This window comes from Aulostomus chinensis, chromosome 1 (assembly GCF_037954235.1).
Source record: "Aulostomus chinensis isolate RoL2024-O1b breed Wild chromosome 1, RoL_Achi_v1.0, whole genome shotgun sequence".
Lineage (NCBI taxonomy): Eukaryota > Metazoa > Chordata > Actinopteri > Syngnathiformes > Aulostomidae > Aulostomus > Aulostomus chinensis.
In genome coordinates, this window is record NC_141320.1 from 55,021,304 (window position 1) to 55,046,269 (window position 24,966).

General features: G+C 40.7%; 3 protein-coding genes across 4 annotated transcripts; 1 reads left to right on the top strand and 2 right to left on the bottom strand.

The window, feature by feature from the left end:
- Nucleotides 1-1,272: 1,272 nt before the first annotated feature.
- On the bottom strand, nucleotides 1,273-6,900 carry LOC147272269 (uncharacterized). The gene is made up of 4 exons (XM_086206959.1): nucleotides 4,370-6,900; nucleotides 3,863-3,930; nucleotides 3,381-3,645; nucleotides 1,273-2,621 (listed from the first exon to the last, which is right to left on the bottom strand). Exons 1-4 carry the CDS (start codon nucleotides 4,475-4,477, stop codon nucleotides 2,613-2,615), a joined length of 450 nt encoding a protein of 149 aa, XP_086063085.1. The 5' UTR covers nucleotides 4,478-6,900; the 3' UTR covers nucleotides 1,273-2,612.
- Nucleotides 5,251-9,172, top strand: LOC147272270 (ankyrin repeat domain-containing protein SOWAHA-like). Its single transcript, XM_086206835.1, has one exon. The coding sequence runs from the start codon at nucleotides 5,449-5,451 to the stop codon at nucleotides 7,198-7,200; it is 1,752 nt and encodes a 583-aa protein (XP_086062961.1). The 5' UTR covers nucleotides 5,251-5,448; the 3' UTR covers nucleotides 7,201-9,172.
- Nucleotides 7,188-24,157, bottom strand: dhrsx (dehydrogenase/reductase (SDR family) X-linked). Of its 2 annotated transcripts, XM_086206716.1 has the most exons (7): nucleotides 24,007-24,157; nucleotides 17,413-17,520; nucleotides 16,834-16,902; nucleotides 13,675-13,776; nucleotides 13,020-13,227; nucleotides 10,581-10,788; nucleotides 7,188-10,199 (listed from the first exon to the last, which is right to left on the bottom strand). In XM_086206716.1, exons 1-7 carry the CDS (start codon nucleotides 24,104-24,106, stop codon nucleotides 10,026-10,028), a joined length of 969 nt encoding a protein of 322 aa, XP_086062842.1. In that variant the 5' UTR covers nucleotides 24,107-24,157; the 3' UTR covers nucleotides 7,188-10,025. The 2 variants fall into 2 exon arrangements, with proteins under 2 accessions (XP_086062842.1, XP_086062761.1); XM_086206635.1 differs by lacking the exons at nucleotides 7,188-10,199; nucleotides 10,581-10,788; nucleotides 13,020-13,227; ... (1 more) ...; nucleotides 16,834-16,902; nucleotides 17,413-17,520 and adding an exon at nucleotides 17,599-22,099 and having other exon boundaries at nucleotides 24,007-24,136.
- Nucleotides 24,158-24,966: the final 809 nt, after the last annotated feature.

Below are 24,966 nucleotides of genomic sequence, written 5' to 3' on the forward strand. Positions count from 1 at the left end.
CATACTCATCACCAATAGTCTGCGTGTGCATTAAGGATGGGAGTTTGCGTCTCTGCGAAGATTACCATGAACTGAATCAGAAATCCATCCCAGACCATCACTCCATCCCTCGAGTGCAGGATATGCTCAACAGTTTGAATGGAAGTGCATGGTTTTCAGTACTGGACCAGGGCAAGGCGTATCATTAGGGTTTCATGGAGGAGAGGAGCAGACCACTCACAGCCTTCATAACACCTTGGGGTTTAGTAGAGTGGGTGAGGATCCCTTTTGGCCTGTCCTCAGCTCCAGCACAGTTTTTGCGCAGTGTTGAGGAGCGCCTCCCAGGTTTGCGAGATGAGACTTCTCAGCCATATCTGGATGACAATCTTGTCCACAGCAAGATTTTTGATGACCATCTGCATGATATGAGGGAAGTGTTACATCACTATCAAGCACATGGAGTAAAGCTGACAGCTAGAAAGTGTGAAGTGTTTAAAGAAAAGATGAAATTTGATTGTATCCAAAGAGGTTGTTGAAAAAACCCATGCATGCCTGGAAAATCTTTTTTTGTGTTCATGTATGCTACAAATGCTTGCAGGAGAAAAGCTTATTCTTCCACACAAAATGAGGTCAGTCATGTTGAACAAGCTGCACGTAGCACACCAAGGCATGCAGCGCACCAAAGCTCTGGCCAGAGTACACTAGTATTGGCCAGGTATGACACAAGAAATAAAGAAAATGGCTGAGTCTTGTGCAACTTGCAAATAGTTTCAACCTCACCACCAGAGAGAGCTAATGCTCTCTCATGAAATTCCTGAGCTTCCTTGGCTGAAAGTGGTAGCAGACAATTTCGAGATCAGTGGTCAGCCATTTCTTCTGATTGAGGACGATTTCTCCAAATTCCTAGAAGCACTAAGCATTCAAGACAAAACTGCTTACACAGTCATAAGCAAAATGAAGTCAGTATTCGCCAGGGTGGGCATTCGGAAAGAGATTGTATGTGACCATGTTCCGTTTGCTAGCCAAGAGATAAAGAGGTTTGCAGCAGCATGGGGCATCACACTCACTCACTCAAGTCCCAGCTAAGCGCAATCTAATGGCCTTGCTGAAAGGAATGTAAAAATAGTTAAATAACTCTTAAAGAAGGCTAAGCAAACCAACTCTGATCTGTATCTTGCACGTCTCACTCTGAGGAACACACATGTCACAGATATGGACTACTCTCCAGCACAAACGCTCATGGGCAAGGTCCTGAATAGCACTGTTCAAATTGCAAACAGAACAAGGGCGGTGTCCTGCTATTGTTCAGGTGACATGAGCTGAACCACGGTCCTATGACATTGTAACACCATCGGGGCAGCAGTACAGGCACAACAGGAGACACCTGAGGAAAACACCCAGCGACATACAGGTGTATGCTGACCTGGACAGCCTTGAAGATGGAGACAGCACCCCTGACACTGGTGCTAATGAGAGTGCCTGTGTGGATTCTTCCTCACCTCCAGAGGCAGTGCGTACCAGGAGTGGTCATGCCGTTAGGCCACCAGGCAGAATCACAGACTATGTTTTGAGCCAATGAGGTTAATGGTTATGATGTGTTACTTTAAAAAAGAGGAATGAGATATGCAACTAAAGGTATTTTGAAATGTACAAGACTTATTTGATGTTTTGAATATAATTTTGTGATGTCAAACCTATACAATTTGGCCAAACCAGAATATAGTTAAGAGTATTGTGCTTTAAGTCAGTGAGCTATACATATGTGTGTTACTTCACATGTTTGAGGGTTATACCTTGATCATTTGACAGATCTCCACAACTAAAGCTACAGTCTTTTGTTTTTATATGAAGGGAGGATGTAGTATAGTGCCGCGCACAAATACCTTCATTGGATAGTGTCTGCTTCAGAGGTGGAGTGATATTGGGGGGACGTACACAGTGGTTGCCATGGTTACCTATTGCCTGTTGCCCAAGTGGCTGCAAGTAAAGAGGGCACTTAACCTAAAGGTCTCCTTATTCAATCCTGCAACACAACGAGCACGCTACATCAGATAAGGTAAAAACTACTACAGACCCCGTTTTCCACCCGGGGCTCCAACTACAACCTTCTTGCTGTGAGGAGACAGTGCTAACCACTGCATCACCGTGAAGCCCTATAATAATTATTAACAAATATAATTGTAATGGCTCAAGCACGGGGTCTTTCTGTGTGGAGTCTGCATGTTCTCCCTGCGCCTGTGTAGCGGGGTTCATTCGGCGTTGTGTCTGATCAAAATCAACAGGACAGCCAGTTGGGATGAGAAGTGGGCGCATTTATTTGTAGCATGCCTGTGTGAGAACAGCAGAGCAAGACAATGTTACACAGGGTGTCTTCATATAAGTCACCACCCCTTCTCCCATCAGAGCCGGAGAACAAGAGCCTGTTAACTACCATGCATTCGATAAAAAGGATGAGAATAATTAAATAAATAAAATAAGCTAAATAAAACAATATGTCCCAGACAATATTGTACAAATATACTACAAAAATCATACTATGGTACAACAAAACAAAAGAAAACAGAGTCCAACCTCGCATACCTCTGTGAGAATGGCAGGGCAAGACAATATTCCACAGGGCGTCTTCATATAAGTCACCGCCCCTGTTCAACCACCAAAAGTCTGCTCTCAATTCAAGACTACATGGCAACGCTAGGTATGCTAAAACTTTTCGCCTGCTAACAAGCTTAATTACGTATATATAAAAAAAACATTACCAAATGCACAAAATTACATGTGTCAAATATAATTCAATTTGTCGAACATTTTTTGCAACAGCAATACAAGTAAAAACATATAACTTTAGAGCAATTTGAATAAATGAACGGAGCAAAACTTCGTACCTTCTCCCACCAGATCCGGAGAACAAGAGACCGTTCACCTTCCCGTGATGCTCGTTGTGCATCAGTGGGAGGAGAGAGAGAGCAGGGGCGCCGCCAGAAATTTTGGGCCCCATGAAAGATTCAAATCCCCCCCCCCCCATTTACCCCCCATCATCACAACTGCACGTTTGTCAGACTTTTCGTTGCCCATTCAGTTTGTGTGACTTTAAATAAACGTATAAACTTAATTACAAACTTATTTCATTCAATTCACCATTCAGTGCACTGCAAGAAATCCACTATTATTCTTTCTTTTAGGCAGCAGTCATGTACAGGTTTTTCATAAGCTGCTTACACACAATTTTAAAACAATGTCTTACTCATGCTCAAATTTCTGTCTTGACACAGTTTGGTTTGAACATATTCAATTTCTGCAAATCCGTACACACAGCTTTCTATGCAACATACAAATACCTATAAGTACCTATGGAAATACTATCGATTTGTGTGTGTGTGTGTGTGTTAGGTATAAAGCTTTACCTTCCCAGAGTCTTTTGGGATTTCTTTAAACTCTGTGGTAGCCAGTTTCCTGACAATGCCAGTTCTATCACTGTCCGTGAGGTTTGCTGGCCACAACCCTGAATCAGTAGACAGTGGATCCTCACATTCAGACTGGCAAATGTCCCTCAACTCAGCCCCCTCATGCTCTTCCTCTCTCTGTGCTGCACTGTCACCATCTGCACTGCTGGTACTGGCCCTGTCCTGCACAACACTTCTGGTATCACTGGCATCATGACCTGATGATCTGTATCAGTGATGCAGAATTTAGATGGAATTTAGTTGTTAATGAATGAAAAAATTAAATGCATGCAGTTTACAGTGATGGATGCAAGTTAGATGCATTCAAATTAACTCCATACTCCATAGGCTTACAAGTAAGAAGGGAAACATCTTATGAATTAATTTGAAAGTGACATGATACTCTGTGCTGCTTCCTCACCCTCTGCACTGCTGGTACTCACCCTGTTCTCTTGCACTGCAACATTGGTGTCACTGGCAGCTGCATCATGGCCTGATGTAGGGCCTGGCTCTGTATCAGTGATGCATCATGCATGCAAGATAGTAAGTTAATACAGGAACAAGTTAGAAGCAAGCAGGTTTCAGTAATGCATGCATGTTAGATGCATTTTATTTACCTCACACTCAGCCTTACATGTGTTACCCATAAAAGTAAATTAATTTAACTTAACTTTAATTAACTAGCGGAGTAGGAGTCTCTCTCATTCAAACCTTCAAACTTTCTTTAATTTATATAACACCTTTCAAACAATACATGTAACTCAAGGTGCTTTACAAAAATGTTAGAAGTAACATAATAATAAAAAATCAATTAATAAAGAATGTGTGACAGATTAAAAACCACATAGGGATACCCACACGCCCTCAACCCAAAAGTTGGGTTTGTGGCAGAGCACTGATGGACCAGGTCATTAAAAAATTCCATCCAAAAGCCTTTATGTATTGCTTACCTCCTTCTTCGAAACTGGTTTCAGTAGTTTGGGTGGGCGGATTATGTCATCCTGAAGCTGAATCTGTGCATATGTATTAGTTATGAATTTTAGCACCAGCACCAGCATAACGTAATAGTTTATCTTGTACTGTCTGTGAGTCTAGTTTATCTCGCAAGTTCACCCACTTTAGCTGTTTGTTCACCGGGATAACAAAGGTAGCGTTTTTTAATGAAAACTGGCACTGCACTAACTGTAAAATTGTTCTCTTGGTTGGCTAAACGGGCCGCGTTCATAAGAACTGTTATCATTCACTAGCGTTTTGAACACTCAAGGTAAGTGAGCATACCTTCCTTGGAGAAAAACTGAGTACCGCTAGTTTCTCACACCGTCCACCACCACATCACTGATTCAGCGGCTGTGAGCGTACACCTGCAGAGGACGTAGCTCAGAGCAGCATTCGCGGGTTTGAATTGGACTGCACCATTTTGCAAGGGGGGTTAAATGACAATGTGATGAAGAACTCAAGAAAAAAGTAATAAATCGACAACCATGTTTAATTAGCTCATTTTAAATGATCAATTTTTTTTTTTACTTTACAGCCCCACTGACAGGGGCCCTCCAGTGTCAGTGCTCGGGCCCTTAGAATCGTTCCCACCTACCCCCCTCCTAGCGGCGCCCATGAGTGGGAGAGTCCTTCACACTTATTTTTCTATTTAACACATATAAAAAAACACACCAAACCCGAACTTTGACTTCAATATACTTCAAAATGGAAGAAATAATTTATCATTACAACAAATACTTAAAAAATACCCCTCTTCGACAGTATGGTACGGTCCGCTAGTGTCACTGGTCAGCTCTTGTTGCTAGGAGACGGTGAATGCCTGACTCTAGAAACAAAACATAGGGATAGGCTCTGAGTCATTAGCGTGTACCGACAGTAGCGGATCTTCAGGGTTTAGTTCTATACCCCAGGATCATTGCGGGGTAGGCAGTGGAGTGTGTCGCTCGTTTACATGCTTTTTCCCATTTTAAACAGTTATCCCACCTTCAGAGCGAATTAATCTGTATCACCTGGTGTCTCTGACATTTTTAATATGGCTTTCGAGTGCTCTCAGTGTGCGGTTTTGGACTTTCTGACTGAGAATGGTGTCCGAGTAAGGAATTGTGAGTCAATAGATCATTTCACGGCCGTATCCCCGGAGGAGCTTAAGAGGAAGGAGCCGCTTCAAGAGGCTTTCAAACGCTACGTTAATAACATTGCTTTCGTGAAAACTGAGAATGGGGTTAAAAATATCTGCCAGAAGAAAAAGTTTCGTGGTTCAGCGAGAGATCCTGATCATTCGAGTGAAGCCCATCCTGAGGCACAGGGTAGTTCACGTTTTTTCGCGGGTCCTGGTCGGACTGGCAGCAGCCAGGTCTGTGCTGCCCCACAGAAGAAGCCCGCCTTCTCTGACAAGCCACACACACCTGGCTCAGGTTACGGAAACGACAGCCGGTTGACAGTTCCGCATGATTCTCTTGCTACCATTTTGACAGACGGAAAGAACAACGACAGTGCGTGTCACAGGTATATGTGTGTAGCGGAAGACGTGGACAGCAGCGCAGATAAGATGGGAAACACTGAAAGCTTCTTGTGGGAGAAGAGGAAGTCTGAGAGGGTACAGGATGGAGGGGCTAACATACCAGTCATAGCAGTGATTGAAGCGTCACCTCTCCCAACAGAGGGAACAGTCTTCACCCTGCCTGGGCCTAGACAGGAAGATCCTTGTGGACCCTCCTCCACTAAACATTCAGCTGAACCAGAATGTCTTTGCTTGGAGCCCCAGGAAGAATCTGAACAGATTTATGTGATTACCAGTCAGCAGAAATCCAGAAGCTCTGAGCATCAGATTCCATGCAGACAGCTGGAGTCAAATGAAAGGGAGGATAAGGTGCAACTGGATTCATGCTCTCTGTGTGGCAGTGATGGGAACACCACCCCCAACAATAGCCGCAAACACTTCATCGAAGTTATGATGAACAGTTCGCCCCAGGTGCGGCGCAGCATGGTGTTTCACAATTCCATCTCTCTGCCCTCCAAGAGTGACATCGACTCTGCATCCTTGGTGTCCTGCAGCCTAGAAGAGGACAGGGCCTCCATCACATTGGACCCACTGGAGCATGAGTGGATGATGTGCACATCAGATGGGGAGTGGTCCAGCTTGCACTCTCTCCTCATCACAGAACCTGGCCTCATCCTAAGGAAGGACTTCATCACTGGCTTCACCTGCTTACATTGGGCTGCGAAGCACGGGAAGCCAGATCTGTTGGTGCTGATGATCAACTTTGCCAAGCAGCACAACATCCCCATCAGTGTGGATGTCCAAACCAACAGTGGCTACACGCCACTGCACATAGCAGCCATGCACAACCATATGGAGGTGATAAAGCTCTTAGTTGGTGCCTATGATGCAGATGTAGAGGTCAGAGACTATAGCGGGAAGAAGGCCAGCCAGTACCTCCCTGGTAATGTCAGCATAGACATACGGGACATCATAGGAGAATCCTCAGACCCAGAGAGCTGTGACTCCAGGGATGGAGGCCGCTGGAGGTTCTCCGGGGTTCTCAAGTCAAACCTTAAGCTCCTCAACCCCTCTGAGTGGGACTCTGTGGACAGGGATGACCATCCCAGAGAGAAGCATGTCAGGAGGAACTCTTCACTTAGCAGAATGAAGCCCAAATTGCACAAGCTGCGCCGGAGGGTGTCCCAGATTGTCCACAGCACAACTTTTCATGACCCAGACGAGCTGGAGGGGTCACAAAAAGGCTTGTTCAAGTCCAGACCCAAGACACATTTTTTGGGGTGATATCTCAGAGTTTTTTTACATCAGTTTTGTAAATCTATCGATCGGATGAATGTGAAACAACACGAGAGGACGGTGAGAGACACGTGTTTCAACATGCTGTTACATATTGAGCTGCATTATTGATCAGTGTGCTGTTGTACTCCAGAACATGCCAGAACCTCCTCCAGAGGTTTAAAATGCATGCAACATTTGATTTTCTACTGTAAATATGAGGGCTATAATCTGGCAGAAGCCCAGACTATGTGTCCATTTTACCTGCATTGAACTCAGTGACATGATTGTTACCTACTTATGTGAGACATTCACATCTCATGATGTGTACACTTGTTTGAAGAGTAGAGAAGCCTTTTACAAAAAAATACCAATTAACAGTTACTCAGATTCAGAAAGTTATGTGAACATAGTGGCACGACAACCAAATGTTTCTTTAAAAAGCAATACTTCAAACTTGAAAAGAAATATCTCATGTTCTTTCATATTGTCTCATCAGCAAATCTTAAAAAAAAAACCTTTCTGACCTTTAAGTTCAACAGGCTCTTGTGGGAAACACTGGAAAAACAACTTGCAAATCTATATTTTAGATTTAAAGGACCAGTAGTTTTGCCCCCAAACTGTTTCACTGTTCTTGCAAATGTAGACCAGACAGATGTAGGAAGGAACAGGAGTACTGGGGGGGGGGGGTATAATGTGCTACAAAGATAGTTAAAAAGTGTAAGCAATTGCAAACAGTCTCAGAGCAACAGTGTGACTCTTTGTGTTTATGTGTCAATTGGGCTAGTAGAACAGAGAAGTCATTTTAATACACACACACAAAATATTAAGTAACAATTAGCAATGAACCTGTGTTGTTCTGAAGTAATCCTGTTTAATTTTTGAGTAGCTCAGTTCAGTTCAGACATTTCCACTGTGTTTTCACAGTGACCTCTTCACCACTACATTTGCTTTCTGCTGCTTTTGGAATCCTTCAGGAAGGAGAGCTGAGGTTTATTGTACAGCATCGGCTGCAGAGTCACGCTGTGATTGTGGGTCACACTGTTCCCCTTTACACGCAGCTGATACTTAAGCCTCTTGTCCTTAAGAGTGTAATCTGGATCAGCTCAGGCAGATTTCATGTCACAAGGTTGACATTTGAAGAAGAGCTGGCAGTTTCAACTCGATGAAGGGTGGCATTTCTAGATGTGGGCTCCATTAAACCTTTTGGATAAAATTTTGTCTAAAAAAGGAAACTGGGAGTCCCCTTGAATGAATGGCACCAGTTTGGGGAGCTGTAAATACACTCTATGACTTCCAGTTCTTCATCTTGGTGCCTTCCTACCCTTTCCTTGACTTGAGATCACCAATATATCCACTTGGTTACTCCTTATAAAGTTACTGAAGCTGAAACTGAGTGACTGACCATACATACATAAACATTATATATCTGCAAGTCCATTTTCACATCTGCTGATTGTTTACTCGATCATTTTGGCGAGAAATTTCAAAACATTTCAAACAAGAGTGACATCTGCAAATCAGGAAGTAAAAGGGACTCATAAGCTTCAGATAGTTGGCTTGTTGCTATAACTGGGAATGTGACTTAACACTGAGGTTATCGAGCAGAAAATCACTGTTCCTTTGTTTTGGATGAAATGAAGGTGAATGAATTCACAGTGGACCGGATGGGAATGAACTGGCATGCAGACTTCACATTTCTTGCATCGCATTTTGGCAACACACTGGTGACAAAAGGCTTGAAGTTTTGTTGTCTGCTCATGTCAGTTCTCACACTAACAAAGCTTACACTTTTTTAAAGGTTTACTAGTTTTCTTTTCCCTGATATATTTTTTTACATTCTTGAATTAAAATTGTTTTGATTCTGTAATTTTTTAATAATAATACATTTAAGGCATCTTTCAGGTTATGGAAATAATTATAATGATGTAATTCTACATTTGGATTCAATAAATAATACATTGTTGCATTTGAATACTTGTTTCTCTTTGTAGATGAGAATATGATGATGTATCAACTAAAAGCTTTGATGCTCAGAAGATGTATATGTACTTTGGGTCTCTGGCAAATTTTCTGGAGTCCGATTAGAAAATTACAGCAGGGACTGTGTTCAGTTTTAAATTCCTGATGAGTTTCTAAGTGGTTCACAGTATACATTTACACAGGGGAATTTTCATATAAAATTCTTGGAAATAAACCAGCCGAAATGAGTTTCCTCCTCAGGGAGGCTGGGCTCTCCCTTAGAGACAGAATGGGAAGCTCAGTCCTTCAGGAGGGACTCAGAGTAGAACTGCTGCTCCGCCATGTAGAGGAGTCAGTTCAGGTGGTTCGGGCATCTGGTGAGGACGCCTCCCTCAGGAGGTGTTCCACGCATGTTGGACCAGGAGGAGGCCTCGGGCCGACCCAGGACATGCTGGAGGGATTTTATCTTTCGGCTGGCCTTGGAATGACTCGGGATTCCCATGGAAGAGCTGGTGGAGGTGGCTGGGAGAGGATAGTCTTGGCTTCCTTATTGAGGCTGCTGCCCCCTTGACCCGGACCAACCGGATGAGGGAATGATGATGGAAATAAACCATAAATATTCCAGGGCCCTACACAAGGGCTTTCTTTAATGTCCGAATGAGTGCATTCATTCTGAATCATATTTTGCATTTGTTTTTTCATAAATCTTGCTCCTTGAGTCATGATTCTAAAAAGTACATAATAGACAGTGCCATTTCTTCCAACACCTACCAGTATTGTAAATTCAATACAACACAAACACACATGGAAATAGGGCCAGTATGTTTCAATTAATGAGTACTGTAGCTGTCCTCATCGTAATAGTAATATTCCTAAAGGCCGACAAGCTCACAGCTCTTTTTCCACAGCTCAGCTTGGAGCTCAGAGTTGTACGAGTCATGGGCAGACTGCCTCTTTTCGCCATTGTACAGGTAACAGCCGCCCACGCCCTCCATCTCAGAGGCAACTGCAGCATAGATGGTGATGGAGGCTCCCTCTGCTGGAGTCTGAGGCAGGAACACAGCAGGAAAAGAAAAGCTGAAACTACAAATATCTCACACAGGCAGACACTTAGCAGGTTTATCATCTATAGCAAGTTGCAGCTTGATTTAATTTGCTGTGCATGTATTTTAAAGAAGAATTAATGCTGTTTCACCTTCCACTGATCTGTCCTGTAGATCAAAAAAAGAGAGGGAATAATGAACTGATAATACAGATATTTTCTTTAAATTCATGGACAGAAATGTTATCCAGCTACAACTTGCTGTTCATGTTAATTAATGCTGAGGGGATCCTACAATTCAGCTTAATCTGAACTCAGCCAGGAAGCAGGAGAATCACAATGTTCAGCCAATTATCAAGCTGAGTACATGTTAGCAAAGAGGTACCCTGAACAGGAACTTGGCGACTGGTCTCTTGAGTGCCTGAGCAAGGCTCCACAGGTTGTTGTATAGCGCTGTGTCCACCATTCCCGGGTCCACAGCATTGACAGACACAGAGAAGCCACCAGCTGTCAACTGCTCCTGTAAGTAGTAGGTGAAGAGGACCAGAGCCAGTTTACTCTGGGCGTAGGCTCCATGAGAACTGTAGGAAATCCTGGTGAAATAAGGAGGCCAGGGGAGAACAGCAGCTGTGAAATCCTACCTTCAAAGTAGTCAAATAGAGCACAAATACCAATTACCACTGTGCATTTGGGATGTACCTCCTGGCATGTGAACTACTACCACACTCCTTAAAAGAATTTACACCTAACAGTTCTCCATCAGCAAGCACATCCTGCAACAACAACAACGAAAACCTTCTTTTTACCAGGCAGGAACATTGAGCAGATCCAGGCCCAAAGGGAATGGCCATCTACTTTGAATAGTTGGGGGGAAAGAGACTTCAGGAGGAGAGTGGGACAGAGACAAAGACATAATAAAGACAGATATACAGAAGGAAAGAGAGGGGCAGAGAAAGAGGGAGAGAAAGGGGAGGAGAAAAACCCTAACCCTAACTTAAGCCATCAGAGGTGAAGCATGGCAAGGAGGTGGTGGCAGCAATTGTTTCCATGTTATCAGGTATCAATAGAACCATATCTTAACTCTGAATATCTACTCCTTTAATCATTGCACCCTTTATATATCACTTTGCGCATATTGCCATTGACCAAAGACCAGCCTCTTCTGGGTTCATAGCACATATGTTATTTAGTGTCCCAAAATAGTAGTATGCCATGGTTGAACCAGACTGCCTGTTTACATTCCTAAACACCTGCTTGGAGCGTCCATTGGAAGAAATTGCATTTGCTACTGTAGGTAAGGGGTAATGGCACTTGGTGTGACAATGTCATTCGTGACAACTTGAAACTGGATTGGTTTGTAGCACTGATTATATCTTAAGCCTTTCTCTCTTTTGTTGCTCACTCTTTTGTCCAGACCAATGCCTTCCTAACACTACTCCATCAATTTAAACTGGGATTTGGATTCAGGGATAATAAGTGATTGTCAGCATGATTCATCACTTTTAAACAAAAAAATGTTCTTTTGTGTCATTGCCTTGCGCAGTGTAAAACCCTATCTCCTTCTGCACACTCCTTAGATGTTTTGGTGCCTGAATATGTGCTCAGGATGGCTCTGCTAAACACCACATTAATGTTTACTGATCAAAAGACCTTCGACAGGGCAAGCTGGTAGTATGTTTTTAGAATGCTCTGCTGGATTACAAGACTAACATCAAATGGTCTGATGAATCAATAATTGTATAGTCCAGGGATAATACAAATACCAAAGTTTTAAAGTTATGAAAACAACTGCATCAGCTATGTTTTCTTTGTGTTTTTCCAGTACTCATGCTTCTTTTATTATATTACATTTAACATTCATTGTAAGGGTGTTTTGGATTGATCTTTGCTGATTAAAGAGAGAGAGAGAGGGAGGGAAAGGGTTTGTGACGCTGCTAGGCCTGCCATTAATATACAGAAGTTGTCAGTTAATGGTTCTTTCTTCTCTCTTAACTTTTATATTTCAAACACAGTACAATTAAGAATGTTAAAATAAAGGAATAATGTACATGATGAATACAAATCTTCAAGTTAACAGTTGTGATTGATGATAAGTATCAGTAAACACTGCTTTCGGTAATCGGACCCGTCAGAGTCCTGATCAGAAGCAGAGCACCCTACCTTATGTATCAGGGAAACAAACCAAAAAAAAAATCATTGAGGACCAATTAAATTGTACACATCAGGGTACTGCCATTTATGATTGGCTGCTTATTTGACATGGACTACTTTGGTCATGGATGCAATTGTTGGCCGATGCACAGCCTATAAATTTCTGCATCCCTTATCTGACGAGCTCACAGACACAACATACGTAAAAGGTTTTTATAGTTATAATGTGAACTTTACATCCCACATTTAAACTTTAAATAAATAGTAAAAGCCCTACAACTGACAATATATTGGACACTTCCATGGTTATTTTGTCTCAGTGCTTATTTTCTCTCAGTGGCAACTGAACAATAGACCAAGAACAGTCTGATTGAAGAGATTAGAAGACATATTGTTGTTCAGCTGAAGAAGTCCAATAAACTAACAATGACTGCTAGTCTAGCATTATCCACTGAATAAATGACATTCTCAATTTGATGCCATGTTTAGTCATGAATAGCTTGCTAGTTAGTCTCAACATAGCTTGAGCCCGAGAGAAGCTTCCTCTGCCTGTAGAACTGTACTTAGTTGAGACGGAAAATGTCTCCAAATAATACACGTGCTACTGAGGTAAAGAGTCAAGTGAAACTTTTCTTAAAAATAATATACTCAGGACTTGAATTGCTCCCCTTACCGCCTATTAAGATCATCCATGTGTATGACCCCAGCATAGTGCGTTGCAGAGGACATGTTTACAATTCGGGAGCAGAAGCCAGGCCGTCCAGATTTCTTCAGCAGGTCTATCAGCAAGTTGGTCAGCAGGAAGTGGCCCAGATAGTTAAGACAGAAGTGGAACTCAAAGCCGTCCTCTGTCTCCAGCTCAGGAACAAGCATGGTCCCAGCTACAGGCAGCAACAGCCAGTGCAGAACACAAAATACATCGTTATGATAATGTACTGTGCCTGGTTACTTAATAGTGGATGGCCATTTGACTTGGAGCCCATTACTCATTTCTAACTTGTGTATTTTCCTCAAAATGGTGTTAAGTATTAATCCTTAGTGGAATAGCCTTTTTAGCTCACAAATATGAGAGTCTTGTAAAAAAAAAAAAAAAAAAAAAAAAAGAACTCCGTATAGAGTCCTAAATTACACCAGTGTATCATTCGAGGTTGACACTGCGATATATTTATCACTGAAACTGGAAAAAATAATAAAAAACATTTTAAAAATGTTTACGGTATTTAAAAAAAAAATATATATTGAAATGGCCAAGACAGCCTTTAGAGGGATAGAAATTAGTCTAAGTTTTTATGTGTTATACATGTACAGTGCAAGTCAAAACAGCCTACCATTGTTTACCAGAATATGGAGGGGGAGGCCTCGGCCTTTGAATGTTTGAACAAACTGTCGTACAGATTTCAGGGAGGTCAGGTCCAGGAAGACAAACTCAGCTGAAAGACAAAATCATTTAACTGTGATGAAATAATCCTGTCAATAAATAGGATAGTGTCCTTTGTCTAAAGCACCCTTATCTTTAATTAGCCAAAACATTTAGTATTCCCTTCTTTACTTATTCAATGGCAACAGCCATCTATACCTCGAATCATCTGTTCATTCCTCAGATGTCTCTTGTTCTTTGCTGAATACATGTAAAAAAGAACAGTGTTCTCCATATAATTTTGCAGACAGTATAACAGAAACTGTAAAAACAAATTATCACTCCATTTTCTATTTTCACAAAGTCTTTCCTCCTGTGTAATATCTATTTCTATCAGGTAAAAACCCAAATTTCAAAATAAAGTAAAATTTCATCAAACTAACATCATGTCTTATTTGATGTCCAATTTGGCTCAAATAGAACAGCCAGCATCTACCAAATCCTGTAAAAACAATAATCCTCTTGTCAAACCTGTAAAAATATGTGTCAGTGTATATGGAAGGCCATAATGGACTGAAACCAACTGTCACATGTCAGAAATTCAGCTGAATTACAAGATATGAAAACCCACAGACATTAGTGGAAGTGGACAGAGGCATCATGATGTCATCCAGTGGTTTGTAGACTTCTCAACAAAGGATAACTGGTGAAATGTTGGCACTGGAGAGATATGAGGGCTGGGTCTGACAAAGACAATACCAAGCCATGATAACAACTTTCCAATCATAAAGAAGGAATCCCTTACAACAGATGCTACTTAATGGTCTCTTTCAACACTGTAAAGGATCTGAGATTATGTGGTGACAGCCACTAGAGCAGTATTAAATTAATCCTACCCAATTTCTTTTCCCTGCATTATGAATTAAGGAAATAAGGTGGTTACAATCAAAAAACTGGCAGACAAATTGGAAAAGATCCAAAACTTCTCTTAACTTTACGTTGGAGGAGATCAGGAAAATAAATAAACAGCAAGTCAACCTCATGCTAATGGAGGATATTTGTGAGTTCAGGGCCAAAGTTAAAGGGACCAGAAAATTGCGTTGGTGGAATGGAGAAGTGACAATTTGGACTTATCATGCCGATGATTTTATTTTTAATGGGCTGGAACCTAAGCATTGCAGTATGTCAAGGCTGCTGCTGGACACCACAAAGGTGAGAGACTATCTACCTGAGGAACTGCACATTCTAGAGAAACAAGTGGGTCAGTTCATGAGGATAAGAACAATCACATGGAGACACAGCAAATGACAGCATGTTATGTCCTTCCACTTAAAGATAACACCACCAAAGAAACCTAATGTTGTTTTTCTCTGGGAAACACTTTGTTCTGAAAAAGAACATGACATTTAAAAATATAAGTTTGATTTTCAAAAAGCGGCACAGTGATGCCGTGGTCAGCACTGTCGCCTAACAGCAAGAAGGTTCAGAGTTTGAGCCCGACTCGGGCACGGGATCTTTCTGTGTAGAGTTTGCATGTTCTCCCTGTGCCTGTGTGGGTTCTCTCCAGGTATACACATTGGGACTAGGCTAACTGACTCTAAATTGAGCATAGGCGAGGCTGTGAGAGTGAATGAAATTGAATGGTTGTCTGTCTACACTCACTGGCCACTTTATTAGGTAAACCTTGCTTGTACCAGGTTGGACCCCCTTTTGCCTTCAGAACTGCCTTAATCCATCGTGGCATAGATTCAACAATATACTGGAAACATTCCTCAGAGAGTTTGGTATCACGCAGTTGCTGCAGATTTATCAGCTGCACATCCATCATGCAAATCTCCCGTTCAACCACATCCCAAAGGTGCTCTATTGGATTGAGATCTGGTGACTGTGGAGGCCATTTGGGTACCGTGAACTCATTGTCATGTTCAAGAAACCAGTCTGAGAGGATTCAAGCTTTATGACATGGTGCGTTATCCTACTGGAAGTAGCCACAGCAACAGCAACAATACTCAGGGAGGCTGTGGTGCTGCAACAATGCTCAGTTGGTACTAAGGGGCCCAAAGTGTGCCAAGAAAATATCCCCCACACCATTACAGCCCCACGACCAGCCTGAACCGTTGATACAAGGCAGGATGGATCCATGTTTTCCTATTGTCAACACCAAATTCTGACCCTACCATCCAAATGTAACAGCAGAAATCAAGACTCATCAGACCAGGCAACATTTTTTCAATCTTCTGTTGTCCAATTTTTGTGAACCTGTGCGATTTGTAGCCTCAGTTTTCTGTTCTCAGCTGACAGGAGTGGCACCCGGCGTGGTCTTGTGCTGCTGTAGCCCATCTGCCTCAAGGTTCGATGTGTTGTGCGTTCAGAGATGCTCTTCTGTACACCTTGGTTGTAACAAGTGGTTGTTTGAGTTACTGTTGCCTTTCTATCAGCTCAAACCAGTCTGGCCATTCTCCTCTGACCTCTGGTATCAACAAGGCATTTTCGCCCACAGAACTGCCGCTCACTGGATATTTTCTCTTTTTTGGACCACTCTGTGTAAACCCTAGAGATGGTTGTGCATGAAAATCCCAGTAGATTAGCAGTTCTGAAACACTCAGACCAGCCCGTCTGGCACCAACATCCATGCTACATTTAAAGTCACTTAAATCACCTGTCTCCCCCATTCTGATGCTCGGTTTGAACTGAAGCAGATAGTCTTGACCATGTCTACATGGCTAAATGCATTGAGTTGCTGCCATGTGATTGGCTGATTAGTAATTTGCATTAACGAGCAGTTGGAGAGTTGTGCCTTATAAAGTGGCCAGTGAGTGTATATGTGTTGGCTCTGCCATAGACTGGTCACCTGTCCAGGGTGAACCCCACCTCACACCTGAAAGCTGCTGAGATAGCCTCCCCCCCAACACTTAACAGAATAAGCAGAGAAAATGGATGGATGTATTTAAAAAAAAAAAAAGTCTTAAGAAAGCTAAATTCATTTTAAAATAAATAGCAAAGAAATAGATCCTGGTGATAAAATTGAAAGAATTTTTCAGACTACATTCCTTAGGGTAGTGACAGAAGATAAATCTAGCTTGTTTTTCAGTGCTTTGGCTGCAATGTAACTTAAATGACAGATGATTACCTTTTCCTCTGCTGCCTTCTTCCTTAATCTTCCTGACAGCGACGACACCCTCTTCTCGCTCATTGCCAGCTGGAGATGATGGAGATCAGAGAAACTTGATAGACAGATGTCCAGCAATTACCCACTTCAGCTCTTTCACCAAGAATGCCAAGTAGTTTTTGTTCAATGCAGCATTAAATACTCATGTATCCTAACATGTACTTGTAAAACAGATGAGCTAATTTTCTCAGTTTAAGTCCAGATTACATTTTTTTTTTAAAGTGGAGGAGTATGTTCTCACTTTGAGGGCACAAATATGTGCAAACAAACACCAAACTAAACAGCCTCTTTGTTTACATATAACTTCCAGCCTCAAGTTAATCCAAATAATGCAAGTAAACCTAATGCAAGGAAAACAGCTCCTTTATTAAAGGCCAAATCTTCTACTGCTTATTGCTTTGAAAAAGAAAGAATGCAGAATGCTTATGACTAGACTCCACATTTTATTGAGTAATACCTGATGTTGGTTGCAGAGATGTATTTAGGATCACACAAAGAGATATACCTGCTTAATGAGATTACATGATTGGAGGAGCCTACCTATAATAACATGCATGCCAAGACTTGCCAGGTGTCTTGCTGTCTCAAAACCCATTCCACGTGTACCCCCCGTCACAATGGCAACCCTTCCATTCTGCTTTGGACAGACTGTGTGGGGGAGAAATGGGACCACATGAGAACATGATGCAATCTTTCTCATTTGGATTCTTCTGGATAAAAGATTAAATAATTTATCTTTTTAGACAGTAGTGTATCAAGCCCTGCATGGAGGGGCACAAAAAATGCTGCAACATAGCTTTTAAACTAGGAATTCACCATAAATTAAACACATGCTCTCTTTCAGCAGATAAAAATGAGGGATTACACACATATTTACTGATAAATGGTCATGATATTTTAACACCAGAGGAAAATTTCCCTGATAACATATTCTCTCAAAAATATGCTTATACATGAAAAATTCACATCCAAATTTACCAGCATGTTTGAGAGAAACTCATGATAATATATTAAAGTTGATAAATATGAGATATTCATTTAAGATTCTTCCAGGCCAGTTTGTATTTGTGAAGCAGATTTGACTTCGCCAAAAAATTTCAGGCTTTGTTTATAAAAAAAAAGGATCCAGGCTTTAAAAATGCTATTTTCAAAATTCCATGACTATTCAATGGTTTGCATTAGTTTATGAACCACAGTAAATATACTGGTATCTGTCTGATGGCTACTTATAGGAGCCTACATCTTTTCTGTGCTTATTATTAACGAGGAGGAAACAATAAATAATGCAAGATTTATGTGCTTTTCCAAATATTTTGACAATAAAGAAATACTCTGCTTTTTCAAATCCCCAATGTTTTCAGTGGGAGAAAAACAATAACAGCATTTCAACATCAGTAAATATCAGCCTAAATCAATTATAAAGTACAGAATAGCTGAAAGAGAAAAAAAAAACAAAACAGTACTGTGCATTCCAAGTTCAAACCAATCAGGTCAGATTTACCATGTGCTGGCAGGCAAAGATCAGTCAAGCAAATGCTGGAACTGGCATATTTAATAAATTGTTTTTGCAACATCATCTGCATGTACCAGTGTCTTACAAGAACATAATATTTTACATGTCAAACATTGGCAGGATTCACAGGAGTACTATATATCTGCATCTTACAAGGGATTTCTCCAAACATCCAAAAGGTCAAAGATCGAAGAAAATTTGTGCTTTTTAGCTTTTTTTCAATTTCTCATACAACACATTCACGTTGATCAAATATTGTATGCTTTTAATGGAAGAATTTTAAATTGGACAGGGAAATTTCCTGGGTCAGGGAATGTGAAACTTGACGAACATGCAGGACACTAATCTTAAAACATAGAGAAGGGAATTAATATAATTTGTTCATTTTGGTTTACAATTACAATAAATATAAAGAGCAGTAGAGACTGAGTAACCTCAACTCTAGGGGTTTGTCCTATAGTGTCAGACATCAAAGTTCTCTCATTAACATTAAAATACGTGCTCTTTTTTCTGATTCTGACCATGAAAGATCATCCAAACTAATATATTATGATATACTGTATAGTACTGTGAAGAATAATAAAACATATTTTTCCTATTGAGTAAATTGTAAAAAAACATCTTGTAATATTACTTTTAAAAAGGAATATTGTTGATTCAATAGCTTTAACACATCCTTTCTACCTTCAAGTTTCTGTCATTATGAGTCTTAGATAAGCAGACTGACAACAAACTCATGTTTGTGACAGAAATACACAGCAGGAGGATGTATTGGTCTGTCTGAGCATGAAAAATGAAAGTAGGGGACCAGTGAGTCTGGCCCTGTTCAAAGTGAAAAAAAAACCTGATCACATTGCTAACATTAACTGATTAAGATAATGAGTCTGTATTTATCCATACGCAGTCGCAGGTAAGTTAGTTGACCAGTGAAAAAGTAAATAGTCACAAGTTACTTCATCATCACACGACCTCACACAATAATGTTAGCATGAGAATGTCAGAGGGTTTAATCTTAATCATGGTCATTAACTTTGCATGCATGTTAGGTTGTTAGTAGTTGCTATGGTGGTCAAAACATTCCACTAAAAAACAAAAACAAAGAAATTAAAAAGTGAAAAGTGCTGGGTCATCAAAACAGATTCCATCCTGTGGGCACCATGAACAAAGCTATATATCCAATTATTTGTTCAGTTTGACGAAAAGTATGAAACCAAATAGCCCTGTATAGCATACAAGAAAACATAGCATGGCTATACACATTTTCTTGAACAGCAGCTCAAAATAAACTTTCCATTTTTTTTTCAATGGAAACATACACAGATTGCCCCCCCCCCCCCAAAAAAAATGGAAACAGTGTTTCAGCTTTTGTAGATTTGGAAGGTGAAATAAAGCTTGATCTGCCTCCAGCCAGGTGAGACAAAACATGCCTCATGCTTCTTATACTGATAACAAGCCAGACCCTTTCAGTAAATTTATAAAGAAAAGAAACTTTAATTTTCATACAGCAGTCTGAATAACATTGTTACTATTTGTTTTTATGTTTCTGCAAGTCTTAGATATCAGCTTTACAATAATACCAGAACTGTAAAACTATTATGATCCTATCACACAGTACAACTATCACTCAATTGTCTGACCCAGACCACAGGTCCCTTCCCAAATATTGGCCAAGTCATCCTCACAAGGTTCGGGGTCATAGTAGCTCCGTGAGTTCTCATACAAGAAGACTTGTTGATCTACAAGTGTTGGAGCTATACGGTTCCTTTTCCCACACAAAACAGTCCCAGAGGAGCTGAACAGTCTGTGACAAGGAACGCTTGTAGCAGGAACACACCAGTACTTCTGGAGTACCTTGGGTAGGGTAGGGAACAAAGTGGCATGGCTTGACCACCAATGTAAAGGATCTTCATTCAGACCTAGGACTCTCTGTGATTTATAATTGCTCAGCTCCTCAACCACCTGAGCATGCAGCTCCTCCTGACTCTGGTCTGCATCAGACTGGCAAAATATGGCAGCTAAGGGGTTATCTTGAGTTGATCTACTGGTTGAAGATTCTCTCAGGAAAGTTGTTTTTTTGGTAGGAGGCTCATCAGATACCACTGAAAAGTCTTCAAGGCATTGTTGTTCTACATTCTGCTTTTCAAGGATTGCTTTTGCCTCCTCGATGACATTACTCTCAACTTTGGAGCGTTCCTGAGTGGACAGGAAAGGCAACCTTTTGTATCGAGGATCAAGAAATGTAGCAATGTTGAGGAATGTTGAGATCTCTTGCAGTAAATGTGAGTTTTGTGAGTAGGTGCTTGATAGGATCTTGGAGATAACCTCTTTGGCCATGCTGACCTCTTTGAGGTCCCCTTCCTTTATCTTAAGGGTGGTGTTCAAAAGCATATGCAGCACAGGCCGTACCATACTAATGGTTGGATACCTGCAGGAAGTGATCATGTTTGCTACAACTTTAAAGGGCTGAAGAACTTCAATCAGACCCTCCAACAAGGCCCAGTCAGGACCTTCAAAGTTGAAATGATGGCTGCTGACATTCTCTCTGAGTGCTGCAGTTACAGCCACCTGCTGCTCCTTTAGTCGTTGCAACATTGCAAATGTGGCCAACCAAGACCAACCCCTGTCTGTGATGAGTGCAGACTGGCTAAGGCCATGTTGGGTCTGTTTTTCTTTCAGTAGGTACATTGCTGGTTCTCTGAAATGGTCCACAAGGTTGCGGCAACATCCTAAAAAGCTGTTGACACGTGGCAGCTGGAAAGTTTCATCAATTGCCTGATTAATAGTGTGTCCAAGGCAGGGCATTTCCACTGACAGCTCCAAGAGTGAGCATGCTTTCACAATGTCCACTGAACCACTCGTGGTGGCACCGACCACTTTATGAGTTATCCCCCATTCAACAAAGACTTCATACATTGCTCTGGTGATATTCTCAGCTATGTTATCCTTGTGTACTTCAAAGGTTTTCAGGCACTTGTTAGACATGGAGAAGCCACTTGTACTGTTGTAATTAATTGAGTGCATAGAGAGTGAAATATATGTCCTGCTCTGGGTTTGGCTTTGCCAAAGGTCTGTAGTAACAGCACAGTTCACAACCCCAGCAAGCTCACTAAAGACTGCATCTCGGGTACGGCAATACATCTGTGGAAGCATTTTAATGACCATGTCACTTTTGCTTGGTGGAGAGTATCCAGGATCAACAATACTCATTAAGGTCTTGAAAGTAGGCTCTTCGACTACAGATGCAGGGTACAACCCCTCACAGATGAAGTTGATGATGGCCGTTGTGAGATCATTTTGTCGTCTGTTTTCAAAGTTTAAGGTCTGCCTTATGTTTGTCTCAAGGGTTTGCTGTACTTGCAGACCTGGAGGCTCTGTCTTTATCCTGGAGAATGCTGTAGCGAATGCTTCACGCATCTGATCTGTGTTGCTCTTCAAAAATTCACTGAATTCTACAGGATGGTTCTTTTCTAGGTGATATGAGAGATTGGAGGTGTTTCCAGAGTAAGCAATTTGGCTCAAACATACACGACAGTATATACGTTTCCAGTGCAATATACACCCATCAGCGTCTGTGTCAAAGCCAAAGTATTTCCAGACTTTGCTTTTTGCACGGGGATGTGCAACCAGATTGAGGCCAGAGCATGACGGTCCTGAACCTTTACCCTCCATTGGTTCCTTTGGCAAGGCACTTGGACACCTTCCCTTAATGAATACCTAGCAGAAATAGTGAAATATACATTTGAGGATGTTTACAGGTTGAAGAAAACAATAAAGCTGTTTGCGAAACTATAATGAAATGTTGAAAATGTTAAATCAAACAATTGGATTACATTGACAAATTAGGTAAAAGAAGTCAATTCTAGCATAAAATATCACTCATATTGCCCTTCACAGAAAGCAGACTTTGCTCATGTCCAACAAAATTAATGATCATTCCTTGTTGTTGTTGGTTTTTTTTTGAAAACTGCGTTACAGGCGCATCATCATGGACCTTTTCTCAGGTTCTTTCTTTGTGAGTTACGAACCAGTCATGTAAGATTTAGTAAACAACAATAATCCAGATACCCAATGAGAAATAGCACACATTCTTAGCAAGATTATGAGCACAAGCTGCAAGACTTAACGAACTCACTGTGGATACTAATTCCCCTCCTTGTGCCAGAGTACAATGCATTAGTATTTTCTCAGTCGAGTGCCACATGATTTAACACTAAATATCATTGTAGTTTAGATCAAAACCTCTGAACCTCAAAATCACCCAGTTAGTTTGTAGGGCAGACAACATAACACCATTGATCACAGTCAGATCTCATTGAGCACAAAATATGATCTGATTTTTTGCAAATATGCTTTCATCAGAAAAATAGTAACAAACCCAAGTTTAAAATTGTTATATTTCATCAAAATCACTGAAAATTCCAACTACATAAGCTCCTGGCACAAACCAGGAAACAATTAAACCCTGTCACTATTATGATACTTTGTCATTATATCAATACTAAACCATATTAATCAGCATGTAAAAGTTTTCATTTCCAAGTACATACCCAGCATGCTTATTAATACCACCAGTAAAAGTGAGAATTATTCAGAACTGTCACAAAGAAAGCAGACTGAACATATTGTTACTTGTATTCAATATGGTATAATAATAAAGAAATAAATAAGCGAAAGTAAAAAGATTGATGGGGCAGGTAATTGGTATATTGTGGTATCTCAGACATGGTCCCAGTGGCCAGGGGATGCCCAAGTGAGACTGGGATGTACAATCTTGTACCTAGGCAGGCCTCTCAATTATTACTATAATATTTTTTGCTTAATCCACAACATGAGTTAGCTGATGTCTGCCTGTTTTTATTTTTTTGTACAGGTAAGAAACTGAACTTTCATTTGTGTTTTTTATGCTAAATGGCAAATATCTGTAATTTACCATTGAACATGTACAAGTTTTCCCTGCTTAAATATAATTGGTTATTTCTTGAAATGATCATACACAAAAATTACAGGACACTACAACACTTACTTTGTCCTTGATTCACTTTTATTAATGAGATGTTCAGTCTTATAGATATTTGAAATAGTTTGCTCCTGAAATCTATTGTATACCTTTTTTTTAACATTAAAGTCTTTGCAAGCCTGAGATGAATGATTGAAAGTTACTGGTATTTTACAAGTGAGGAACGAGGAGTTACAAGTAGCCATCAGGTTTCATTCCCGTCTACAAGAATAAATTGAGGGTTAAAAGTTCCAGCAGTGTCCTCTATACAGTGCATGAGAAAATTTGTGCTGTTTGTGAAAGATGCACAAACCACCCAAAAGCAACTGTGAGTTGAGAGATTAAGACATTCGGTATACTAATAGATCTTAACAGGAAACATTGGATAAATTGTAACGCCGCCTCACCTCGAATAAAATGCAGTATTATTATATCAGAAAGACACAATATTACCAAATCACTTATTAGCGAACATTCATCTGTTAGTTTAAGTTTACAAGATAGCCCCTAACGGAAACTGAAATTTCGGTGTGCTGAAGGAACAAAGCGTGGACACTACGTTAAAAAAAAAAAAAGCACATCAACAGAGAATACGAGAAATCCATAAAATATAGGATGAGCTGACCTGGTAGTGTAAAAGATCTGTTGAACATCTGGTAGAAAAGGACTTTCATTCCGCAGAAATACAGTCGAAGAAGGGGAACCAACACTGAAAACAGCCACATCTTTCTGCTTCCTATGCCTGTGCTTCCGAGTGGGACTGTGTTTCACACTAAAGAGTCCGGCTTGGAGAATGGAAGGAAGTAATGTGTGTATGTATCCGCCCAGAAATGTCGTCACGAAATGCCGATACGAGACAGGGGGCAAGCTTGTTTACTGCTGCTGCCCATTTGATTTTCATGCATTTTGTGAATATACGACATTGTATTGAAACATTAATGTGTGTCATGCCAACTGGAGGGTAAAATATCCATACTTAATTCGCTCAATAGGGGTGAAAACTCATGTCCTACCTTTGCCATACAATCCCATTTCAGTGACTTTTATTTTATCTGTATGCCATTTTCCTTTTCTGTTTGTGTGTCTGGTCGTGTGGTGCACTGCTGTTTAAAACTGCATCTGCCTTCACAGAGATATTGTAATCACAGATGTATTTATTTCAGTTAATGTGAATTTAAGATGTACATCTCTTCTTTTCACAAATATGAATAGAATGAAAGGAATACATATTTAATTTTTTGGCCTTTTTTAATGGCATTGCTACCCCCCCCCCCCACACACACACACACACACACGAAAGAAAAAAAAAAGAAAAGCGTGCTCCTACACCCTCACACTCCCACACAAAAATCCCCTAATCCCAGGGCCTAATTCATGTGGACAAGTCTTTGTTCATGAGTAACTGAAGATGGAAAGTCACAGATCATCAACTGAACTCAGAAATCCCACAAGGAAAATATAAGGCTTTTGGAAGTTCCAAAGAAATAGAAATAATGTAATTTGACAAGGCAGTGTAGTTAATTTGTGTTGTACTCATAGGCACAGATACAGTAATTTTGATGGTCACTGTTACGCTTCAGTTTCA